The sequence below is a fragment of the Symsagittifera roscoffensis genome, chromosome 6 (genome assembly GCF_963678635.1).
Source record: "Symsagittifera roscoffensis chromosome 6, txSymRosc1.1, whole genome shotgun sequence".
In the NCBI taxonomy this organism is placed as follows: Eukaryota; Metazoa; Xenacoelomorpha; order Acoela; family Convolutidae; genus Symsagittifera; species Symsagittifera roscoffensis.
Genome location: NC_087067.1, coordinates 52,190,268 through 52,202,282, shown reverse-complemented (window position 1 = coordinate 52,202,282; position 12,015 = coordinate 52,190,268). Strand labels below are relative to the sequence as shown.

General features: G+C 38.6%; 1 protein-coding gene across 1 annotated transcript; it reads left to right on the top strand.

Annotated features, from left to right (window-relative positions):
- The first annotated feature begins 9,882 nt into the window (after positions 1-9,882).
- On the top strand, positions 9,883-11,688 carry LOC134847990 (apolipoprotein D-like). The gene is made up of 3 exons (XM_063865317.1): positions 9,883-10,227; positions 10,604-10,766; positions 11,245-11,688. Exons 1-3 carry the CDS (start codon positions 9,993-9,995, stop codon positions 11,447-11,449), a joined length of 603 nt encoding a protein of 200 aa, XP_063721387.1. The 5' UTR covers positions 9,883-9,992; the 3' UTR covers positions 11,450-11,688.
- Positions 11,689-12,015: the final 327 nt, after the last annotated feature.

Sequence of the window (12,015 nt, the reverse complement as noted above, 5' to 3'; positions counted from 1 at the left end):
AAAACTCGGACCAGAAACTGAATGAGAAATAAGAAATTTGTTAGAAACTCTATGTTTTATGTTAATATCTCGCGAGGATTTCTGATCAAATTTCAAATCGATAATTAAGTATTTCTCGCCGTTTTTGGGAACTTTTTGGAAAATTTTGACAAAAAAAATCAGGTTTTTTTTTGGCGTGCGCTCCCCCTCAAAGCTAATATTTTTTTGATATATATGTTTCCAAAGGCGCCTTTAGAAAAATTTTAGGGTCGGTCGGCCAAAAATGGATTTCTTAAAAAGTTCCAAAGGGGGGACCATTTGAGTCGGCGGGGGTCGAGTCCCTGAGGGGGGAAGGGGCGTCCAACCACTGCCCCCCGCCCCTAAATCTGCCCCTGATTTCTAGTCAGAAATTGGTTGTTTTCGTTCTGAAGTATGAAATAAAGCATTTTAAAACAGAAAATCAAAAATTATTTTCTTATATTATTATAGAATTTCTATCCGGTTTTGAGACTTTTAATGGGTACAGGAAGCAGCATATTTGAATCATCTACTTCCATTCGGTCAAATCTCCTTGAAAAACTTGAAAATCCTAAAAGTTTTTGAGAAAGATTATTGATATAAAATGTTTCGCACTTATACATATTTCTCAAATATCGATATAGTCCTACACCATTCCTTTTATTTGGCTGAGATACAAAAACATTGTTTTTGTTTCTATGAAAAAACATCAGGCGTATATTTGTAACTGATCCATTGAAGAAATGATCTAAAAATTACAAAATAGCTCAAAAAACACTAAAAAAAACAAAACAAAACAGTTAAAAAAGAGAGAAAAAAAAACAAAACAGTTGAAAACTTTGGAACTCTGTAACCTCTATGATTACTTTAGTGTCAATGGTTCAAAAAAACTTAAATGGAATTTATTTTTGTTCAGGCTCCCTAAATGACGACGCAAACCTCTTTTACTCTTTTTCAATAAACAAAGAACTAATTTTCACAGCGTTTTGATATTCGGCTACAAATTGTAAGAACTATGATAAAGTTAACTAACGATTGAAAAAATGTGAGTACGAATCATTGGTTCTCTTCATTCATAGTACTTTCAAAAGTTAGTATAATTTAATGACCACCCAGATCTATTTGAAAGTTAAAAGATGATAAGCAAATTGAAAGTAAAGGTTTTAACGATTAAAACAAGATATCCTTTCTGCTTTTAAAACACGTTTTGTGTTCCCTGAAAAATACCAATTGTATTTTTCGCCAACTTACATTAGACAAAAATTTTCTAATAGCCACAAACCAACAAACTGAAATACTAAATAGCTATATAGCGACATCTGTAGAATTAAGAGATTTCTTCTCATTCGTACAACCCTATTTAAACGCACCGCAAAGTGGTCCCTTGGGGAAAGACTTTAACAGGGTGACCGACTTTCACTACTATTTGCAACCCCTAAAATCTTAAGTTGGTGGCAATTATTCTGTACGGTTTTATGTCGCTTGCCCCTTATGTACTGCTCTGATGGCCGTATCGTCCGCTCTAACTATTGCAAGAGGTTCTAATTCTAATTGTAATCAGATAAAAATAAGTTCAAAGGAAGGAGGCTGTAAGTGGCCAGAATATATTCTAATAATCTAATCGAAGGGCAAGGTCCGCGATTTATCAGATTTATCTAAAAGCAGTGCAACTTTCAGTTGATGATAACAATTCTCCTTCTCTAAAGAATCCTTACTATCCGATTACACGCAGTATTTACGCACATTTACTCAATTCGACCTGCTAAAATTAATAGTGTGTCTACCGATGAGTATTCGTTTGAGGTACTTTAACTGAATCACTGTTATCAACTTCTGGTGGGAAGTAATTAATTTCTAATTTAGTAATACTCTTTCTCTCTAACTAACTACCACAACGAACCGCTCGCTCTCAACGTAATTGATTTGTCTAAGAGTAGGCTGTTCAGTACTCTTTGTTAAAATTTTTATTTGAGTTTTGGTTGCAGTTAGAAATATGATCATCCCTACAAGTCATGACATTTTGTTTCGGACCCCTTCAGCAATGTCCTAACTGAATTTTTCCACTGACGACACTAGTATTAAAGTCCTACTTCAGTTTGTATATTTCTAAGCAAGTTGTGCAAATATCAAAATAATTTCAATTCTAAAACAACTTAAGTTTACTTAAACAAATCACAAGATTTTTTTTTGAATATCCCGTTAACGTTCTGACTTCCCGGGGTAGGGGTAGGGAAGGATCCTTCTCATGGGTAGCTACTTCATTTTAAGTGTCTAAGAATCTTATTTATTATCAATTCCAATTCCCCGACCTTCTAGCTATCAAAGGAACGTAGTTCGCTGATTAGGCTTCTTATTTTGACAAAAAAACCATATCCGGGAAGCCAAGTAATTATCTCGTCGGTTCATTTTTTACGAGCACTACTTCCCATGCCGCGCTCCTATTACTCCAGTTTTCCTCTGGTACTACTTTTTTATAACCCAGTTGAATTTAGTTTAATAGCTCATTCGCCAAGCTAAGCTAAACTCAATAACTGCCAAGTTCCCCTTAATTAATTCAACTACTCAAATTATACAATGTGGAAGCTATCTTCTTTTAAGTTCTGTTTCTTTTAAAAGTTATAATTAAGAAGAACGATTCCAGTTTCAAATGGTTGAGGCTCGGGATTATGCCACTTTTCGGTGTCAATCTTGAAGGTTTTCAATGCAATTTTCCATATTCGCGTTCAGCCCCGTTGCACTATCTGTCCTGTTTGATATATATTACCAGAAGAGGCACTAATTCCTTCAAGATTCGAAAATTTTAGGGATTGGTCATCTCTCTGCATTTCCAGACTTTGTTTTAATTCGCAAAACTGGAAACGTTCTCTTCGTTTCCGATACTGCATGCAATTTTCAAGGAAAAATTCTTAGTTTTGTCAAACAGTGCTAGGAACATCGGTCTCACAGTTTACTCTTCTAGTCTATTTTTCTACCGAATTTTGCTTGCCACAGAATTTAAATTAAGGGCATTTCCACAAGCTAATTTAGCTCTATCTAACATACTAATCTAACTGAGACTCATTTTCATATAGCTAACCTCTCTATTATCTCTTAAATCCTTTACCATTAAGCTTATCCTTCCCTTATCCGCAAGTTTTCGCCATCTGTCTGACTCAACTGCTGACGTCTGTGCGAAGGTCTGCCTTCAGCTTCGCTCGGGAGATTCGCGGGCCCTTCCTTCCTTTTAGCTTCAATTTAGGTTGAATCAAAAGTCTCCACTGCGTCTTCTTCTTCTCTACATACTTCCATCGCTTTTTGTGGATGAACCTGTGGCTCAGCTAACACTAAGTTTCTTTGTGACAACCCTCTATGAGGTTCCTGGGTTGGCCCTGTATAATGTTTGGACTCTATCCGATTATTCCTTCCGAAATTCTCATAAGCGCATACGTCTCTGGGTTATTAAAAAAGCTAGTTGACACCTAGCGTGTCGGTCGCGTCCTCCCAGTGGTTTTGTCTGGATGCAATGTCACCTCAATGTCATGTTCAAAATTTTCAAATGCAGAAATTACAACATTCACGGGTTGGAAACCTTTGTGACTAGCAATTGACTTCGGAAAACCCTGGCCATCACAACATAGGGTCCTTCCCATTGGCCGAAAGACTTTTTTGACCAAATATTTTTTTTTCGACCATACAAAGAAGAGTTTGTCACCCGTCGCATAAGGTTCACCACGAATTTTCCTCCAGTACTGATCCTTTCGTCGACGTTGGTCCGCCCGAGTACTTTTATTGGGCTTTTGTGTGGATCTCGGAACAGCTCGACTAGCTTTTCCTCAAAACGCTCCTTTATCAACACCCCGTCGTGAGGTTTCGCATATAATATATCAACTGAACACTGGTACTCCTGTCGATGGAACATAAATAATGGCGTAGTTCCTGTTAACCGATTGATCGTCGTATTATAGATGAAGCTCAAATATAGCAACGTGGTGTCCCTGTTCTTTGGATTCTCCGTGCAATACTTCAAATTAAAATCATTCTTCTTCCCATTGTTCCTTACCGCCTGTCCGTTACGTTTCTTCTCAACAGATAGGTCTGGATTTTGTCGATGCCCAAAAGTCGGCACATCTCTTGGATCAATTTACCACCAAATTTTTTCCCTTGATCTGTGCGCAAGACGTTGGGAGCTTCGAATTCAACGCCCAATTCTTGACTATCTCGCGGGCCACGTCAGCAGAACACGTTGACATCAGAGGAACTGAAATTACTCACATCGTGATTGCGTCCTTTTTTACAAGCACATGCTTCGCTCTCGCGTTTGTTGTCTTTGTATCTGATCCCAAAAGAAAAACTGCCACCGTACTGAACTTGATTCTTGAATCAAAATGAGCGTGATCCGCCGCTCACTTCCGATTTCTTTTTGTACTCTGGTGGGCACCTCTGAACCTTTTTTTCAACATCCGACCTCATCGTCGGCCACCAGATTCTCTTCCGGATTCTAGCCAGTGACTCTTCAACTGCGAGTTGTCCTCTCCTTGCTTCTGATGAATGCAGCTGCTTCAGGATCTCTTCCAGACAAGCCGATGGAACAGAAACGGGAACGCTGGCGGAGAGCCTCCCTCTGATACCATTTCTTTCAGAAAATTTCACCTCTTATACTCATTTCGTTTTGTCGATACCAGTAAGTCAACTCTTCGGTTCGGTACTAAATTGCCTATTCCTTTGTGATGATACTAGTCCCAACGACGGCATGTCCCCTTCTTCGTCAGTTAACTCCGACCAGTAGAACAAATGACCAAGAGCTTCATCTTAATTCTGGAACGAGGCAATCGCAGAGTGTTTGATCCCAGCGGATAGCATCTCCTTCGTCGTCTTCCACCTCCCTAAATGCGGCTATGTTCTCCCAGATGGGTCTTCCTATTCTTTCAAAAAGTTTTCTAGCGAAACATCCTACTGTTCCGTTTGAACCAACCGAACACTTTGATTCTCGTAAACACCAGGCCAACTTTCGGATACTTCGTCGTTCGGTCGATAGTCCTCGAACTCTCCTAACTCTGCCTTCACACAGGTGTGGACTTTGATACTGCTCGACAATGTCTGCCTCCAATGTCTGGCGGCTACGTGGACAGTTGTCTCTAACCATTTTGGGAATCACATAACACACCGGAACGCAGAATCTTCCGTCGGCCCGGTCCACAATCTGCCGCAACAAAAACTCACAGACCTTATGTATTCTTTCGTCGAGCGCAGTCCATGTATTATCTGAGTTTCAGCCAGGGAACCACTAGTGCGTCAATATGGTCTTCAATTGATCCAATTTTAAATTCGTTGTGATGCGTCCGTCAACATTTTACCGTAAGCGGTCTCTAAATGCCTAGCCGTTCCTCTGAAGTTTCAGGACTGTTCCTTGTAATGTCGTACCTCTGACGTGTCTTTTAGGCTCAGAGCCAACTCGCGTCAGAAAAAGTTAGTCGTGGCTCCAATGTCCATAGTGTTTCTACACACGTCCCGCTTACGAAAGCATCCACAATTGCCTCGTAGGGTCCGCCATATAGTACATGAGTGACATCGGCAAATTCGTTGCATGTCTTTGTCTCTAGTTGCATGTTCACCGCTGACTACCACTTATCCACTGATGCTGAGAGTAATTGATGAAATAGTGACATCACCTGCTCATATCCTATTATCAACTCACTATGTCTCTTTTCCTCTGGGGAATTGTGTGGGTTGCTCCTCTGTGTAGAGTGATCGACCGTCGGGGCATCTCGTCTGGTTTCCCGCGGTCTTTTGAAAATGGCCGGCACAAATTCTCCTCCAGATTTTTCTGTTGTTTCGGTTCTCGGTCATTTACATGGTCAATGTGCTTCGGGGGCACTCTTTTGAATTGTGACCTGTACCTGTCTGACCGCAATCAAAACAGCTTCCCTGGTTCCCATTTCTCTTTGCACCATAGCGAACGCCTCCTTAAGACAGGTTATTTCGGCCTTTAATAACATATTAGTGGTAGAATAACTCCCTGAGTGGCTGGACTGGTTCTTGTTGGGGTAAGTGTTCTTGGTAGAGATCGGGGATAACAGAGTTTGCGAACCTACTCATCAATGCGGTCATACATTGTATTTGTGCAGAAGGTCGTTTTGGTTCCTCATAAGGTAATTGTGCCACAACTTCTGCATCTGAATTTGCGACGCTAGTTCGTCCAGCCTCTAGTCAGTGTTCTTCCGTAGTCCTATAAGATCCGTCTCAAGTCGTCTAGCGCGATAAATTTCCAAATCATCTCTGATGGATCCATACATCAGGTCTGGTACGGTCTGCAAGTCTCATACATTATTTGACCGGCTTTTCCTATTCTTTTGCCAGCTTCGATTACTGAGCTCATGCTAACTCCTGCGTGAAACTTTTGAGTTCTTCCGCACAAATAGTTCCTGAAATTCACATTCTAATTTACCGTCTACGAACTGCACACGTTTCATGTCATCTCTCGCTTGCGCACCCTTGTATCTGTTTGCCTCACTACCTAGCGCTCTGACCCGCCTTGAAAATTGCGTGAGACCTTCCTTGTCACCCTGTTGACCTCGGTTTTTTTCTGGAATGGCATCCAATTCTGCCTGTTCATTCAATTCTGCCGGCTTCCGGAAGCGTAGGAAGCCTACAACTTCCAGGAAGCCAATAACTTCATCACTTAAGTGGGCAGGCACTATCGTAACCTTGTCGATTACTCAGCTCGTTAAGCAGGTGGGCAGCACCATCCTAGTTTGTTCATCTTCCGATTGATTGACATCTGCAACCCACGCAATCTGTTTCCTCCAGTTCCTTAAATTTTGGTAAGTGTTAGGGGGAAACTGATCGGGTCTGAACGCTCCGAACCCAAATATCCTTTGCTGCCCGTTGGCAAGGCAGCCTCGGCCATCGATGTCCTTCTTGTTCAACAACAGCAAATTTTAGCAACAACAATCGAGAGTATGGCCCACCTAGGAGCGCCAAGGTACATTTAGGGTTTACTTCTCTAGATCCGTTCCCACACCTAAATTTTGGCACCCCTCCCTTGGGTAATGAACTCAGTGGGCGACCAGTATTCACTACTCCTCACAATACCAAAAATGTTAAATTATTGACAACTATTCTGAATGGTGTTTTATCGCTTGCACCTTTTATACTGCTTAAATGGATGTATCGTCTATTCTAACGACCGCAAGAGCTTCCAATTGTCATTAAATTCAGATAAAAATTATTCCAATTACAGAAGGTTCTAAGTGGCCAGATTAGAATCTAATAAACTAAGCAAAAGAAAGGGTGCGCGATTTATTAGCATAAGTAACTAATAGCAGTTCAACTTCAATTAGTGCAATTACACGATTCCCCATCTCTAGAGAACCCTTATTATCTTGTTGCAATCAGTTATTCGACCAAACTACTCAGCTCGACTTGCTAAAATTTACAGTGTCTGTGCAGATAACATATTTTTGAGGTACTTTAGGAGATCTCGCTAACTTCAGAAAAGACTAATCTCAACTTTTGGTGAGAATTAACTCATTCTAGTTTAGTATAAGTCCTTATCTCTAATAAACTAAAAAATCTCAGCGTAATTGTTTTGCCTAAGAATGGGCTGTTTGCAATTCGTTATTATACTTTTCGATTTAGGTTTTAGTTACACTAATGATTGTCCCTGAGGTGTCAATTTTGAAAATTTTGTAAGCAATTTTGGTCCAAACATCATTTAAGGGTCAGCCTGCGGTTACGAGGGTGAATTTTTCATATTCGGGTTCAGAATCTCCAAATCCCATCAATAATTCCCAAGTTATCCCAGTTCAATGAGTCATTTCATTCTCACGTGAAAAGGTTATTGAAACTGAAAGGAGTCGTTGGAGTGGTTCTACATACGTTTTTTCGGAGTTCGTATCTAGTGTCTTCAGCCTCCAAAAAACCAAAACGCTATTTTTCAAAATTTTGTGTAAATTATCTATATCCGTTCAAATGGGTGTTTTTCCAAAGTACTCATAATTTCAGATCCAATCGTTGGATGTCGTTTAAGTTATAAATCACCTTGTCACTACTCATCATACTCCCATAGTTTCGGCTCCCTGCGTTTAGTTGGCGCCGAAAAACGAAATCCGAAAATTCGTGTGGGGAATTTTTGGTTCGGGCATAACACTGGAAGTAGGTTTCCAGAAAATCTGGAGTTCTTATTAAGCTTGCCTCAACTAGGTCTAGAATATACTGAATTTTGGCACCATTCGAACCGCTAGTAACTGAGTTCTAATAGGGCTATCTGCACTTCCGGAAACCACTTTGATCAACTTTTTTTCATGATTGTTCATAGTTAATTTGCTTAAAATGTTAATTAAACCTTATTCCTTGCTGATGTTGATTGAGGCAGGCAAACAAACAGTGTTCTTAACCGTCTGTAACTATGAAAAAAGGTCATTTTAACACAGAAGCAAGGCAGAGCTTCGCAACACGTACCATAAAAAGCTAGTAAAGGAATCAAAAGCTAGCGAATAGAAACTGAGACGGAAACTGCATATTCAAAAAAGTATTTGACAAAAAGAGGTAAGGAATATTCCATCTACAAAAACTTCATACAGTTATCTCGTCCGATGTTCCTTTTCAGGAAAACGCAGTAAGGTACTGATCAGCATTAAATGCCCATTCAGTATCAATTCCCGACGAAAAAAAGCCAACCATATTTTGATAGACACCCGTTTATCCGAAAACAGTTTCAACTCTTTAGAAACTCTAAGACGCCACCCATTTTCACATCCTCGAAAGTGTATGAAAAAAAATTGCCTTTCAAATAAGGCATTACAAAAGATTACTATAAAGCGTAACAAAATAATCCAATCAATATAGTCGAAAATCAGCAAAACCAATTGCGAATGGGCCTAGAAATTGTTGAGGTTCTATAAACAAGCAAGTTATTTTCTTACAGTTTTGTAGAAAAAATGTTTACGGGAAAAGTTCTATTTCCTGATTACAAGTTACTTGCTGCTCTCGCAAGTGAAACAATTAAGGTTTCTGATGAAAAAATTAGTATAAAGGATGAAGTTTTCTTTGTAGAAAATTTAAGTTTTTGCGTCAAAATTTGTATGATGGCATAGAATGGTTTTTATTTCATTTAAAGTTTCGAGTACACTTTTCCACCATCACATTCAGTTTTTTTCCTCCTATGAGACACATATTTTCCTCGTAGTGATTTATGATAAAACTAAATGCAGGTCCCTCGGTGAGCTGTGGAAAAGGAGTACGGTACGAAACAAATACACGCGAGGACAATTACTACTTTTAAAAACACACAGAGAAGTGGATGTATTTCTAAAAAGAAAAGAAAAAGCGGCAAAGTACGAAAAAATGAACAAAATACTACAAAGTGCCTAAAGATTTTTGGGACATTGGAAGAGGATTTTAACCTCTGCTGTTTCAAGAGCAAATATTTAGAGAATCTATAGAAAACATGACCTTGTAGATCTTTTGAAGCAAAAATTTTCATACATACTGAAAAACCAGTTTACGAAGCAGCAATGAATGAATGTTTTTTTTTTCTGATAAAAACTTGCGCTAAAAAATTGCCCAATTCCATTACCAGATCAATTTTGCCGCAACAAGGATGCGCTCTTTTGTTCTTCTTTTGTTCTCTCATTTTTTAATCGTTCCGACAAAAATTCATTTTTTAAAGATTTGTCTCTGGAACTGATATTGAAGCTTAACACAAAAATCAATGAGCAGAAAAATAACGAGTTTTTGTACGAGAAAAAAAAATCGAAGTTTGTATTATAATTCAAACTTTACAATTCATTTTCGAATTTTATAATTTAGGGAACATTTTGCGTTTCGTTTCATTTGGTGATGGTATTTGAAAAGGGTAATATACTGTACATGGCATGAACAAATATAACAACTTCCGCCAAACAACAAATACAAACATCAGTTTAAGTCCAAGACATTTCAATTAAGCATACCATCATTTTGGAACTTAATCAGCAATAATTCAAACACCGCTTGAAATTGAAACATCAATAAAGATGTTCTCAAGTGTCCAATCCCTATTTGTGAGCCTCTTGGGTCTCAACTTGACTCTGACTCTGACTCTGGCTGCCCCCTTCATCGGCGAGTGTCCGGACATCAGTGGGTTGATAGTGGACCTGCCCAATCTGGCAGACTACATGGGCAGGTGGTACGAGATATACAGGGTGCCCAACTTCGAAGCGGGACAAGAGTGTGTCTTTGCAACCTACACACTGGAAAACGGTCCAAATGGTTAGCAATTTTATGAAAATACAAAATTAGGTTATGCACCCGTTACCCGTTTACCCACGGGGGAAATGAGCAGTAAACGAGCTATACGGGTCATCACTAAGCCCCTGCTTAAGAACTACATAAAATTTGTGGTTATTTTTCTAGGTTGGGTAGAATTGTCTCACCCTCAAGCAGCGCTCTCCAACAGTTTTCTCATATCCTACGCCTCTTTTTGAAAAATTTAAAATCCCCTTATATCGGGTGGCCAATAACTGGAAAAATCCGAAATAGATTGGCTTTAACTTAGTTTAAGAACAAGTTCAAAAATCAACATACCTATCACAAAATCGAGAATTCACAAAAATTTGACTTTACCTCCATAATTTTACTTTTTCAGGCACTTATGTGCAGGTAAACAACACTGGCTACGGGCGGAAAGATGGCTACTCTGGAATAGTGGGCAGTGCCATTCAACCCAACCCTCCTCTGGCTGCTTTGATTGTCTCCTTCTCAGGATACCCATCCCAGAACGCCACCGCTCCTAACTACAACATCATCAGGCAAGTAATTGTTTTGACCAAAAGCTGAAAAAATGTTCTGACTCCAAAAAATTCTCTCTGAAAAAATTTAAGGAATAAATCTGTCTAGTAAAATGGCTTTCCATTTCCACAATTTATTCACGAAAAACTAATACTCATGAATTATTGGGTAGCAGAACTAGTTTTTTCTTCTGCTGAATTACATTGAATAATTTCAATTATTAAAGTTCAAAAACACTTATGCCAACTCATATCTGTGAAATTTTCAAATTTCATTTTGCTCCTATTGATTACAAGAAGTTTAAAGATCATAATAGAAAACAAAATTATCTAAAAAAAACATTATTATTCAGAAAATTGAAAAACATCTGCGTTTCAGAAATATTATTCAATGCTATTCAAAGTTAAAAACATCAGCATTTCAACAAAAATACGTCTACCGTAGGCAATAAAAATATTGATTTCTTTTTATTTTATCATTGTTCTGTTTTCGTTTCAGACTGGACACTTCCTCCTACGCTGTGATCTACTCATGTGACAGTGTGGATAAAGTGGGCGCAGTTGATGCTTGGATTCTGGCCAGAACCAAGACCCTCCCTGATGATGTTATTGCCGATCTGAAGGGACTGCTAGCTTCTCTTGGGGTGAAAGTGGACAACTTGCATGCCACTGTGCAGAGCAATGACTACTGTCCAGCCGCTTAGAAAAATTTCGAACTGATAATTTGACCTTAAATTTTAAAATTACAGAACAGATGCTCCAAAAATCTTCTATTTAACCTCTTTTGCTAAGTGCGGATGAACGTTGTAAAGACACCTATAAAAGTTGTGATGAGCTATTGTTCTTCATTTCAGCAAAATTTATTACGCGCTCAAATTCGATTTTTGACAGTTCCAGTTTTGATTTATTATTTTGAAGTTCAATTCAAATTGCTAAAAAGAAAGCAAGTTTAGTTCTCGAGTCACGAAAGTGCAAATTACTCAATCAGTGGGAATGATTGTTTGCTCTGATTTCTGATACACTTTTAAAATACCATAGCGCAATCATAAAAAATAACGTTTTAATTTTTTTTTCACTCGTTGGGCTAATCTTATTTTAAAAACTTTTTGTAACAGATTTCTGCTTTTTAACCTAGCATTTTTTAAATTTCAAACATATTTTTTCGGTTTTCCTGAGTTCAATGACACTTTACAAACGTCTGGTCGATATTTTGTATTTTAGCTTCTTCTGTGCTGATATAAAACTTTTTTATGCTGTTTAAAAAACTTTC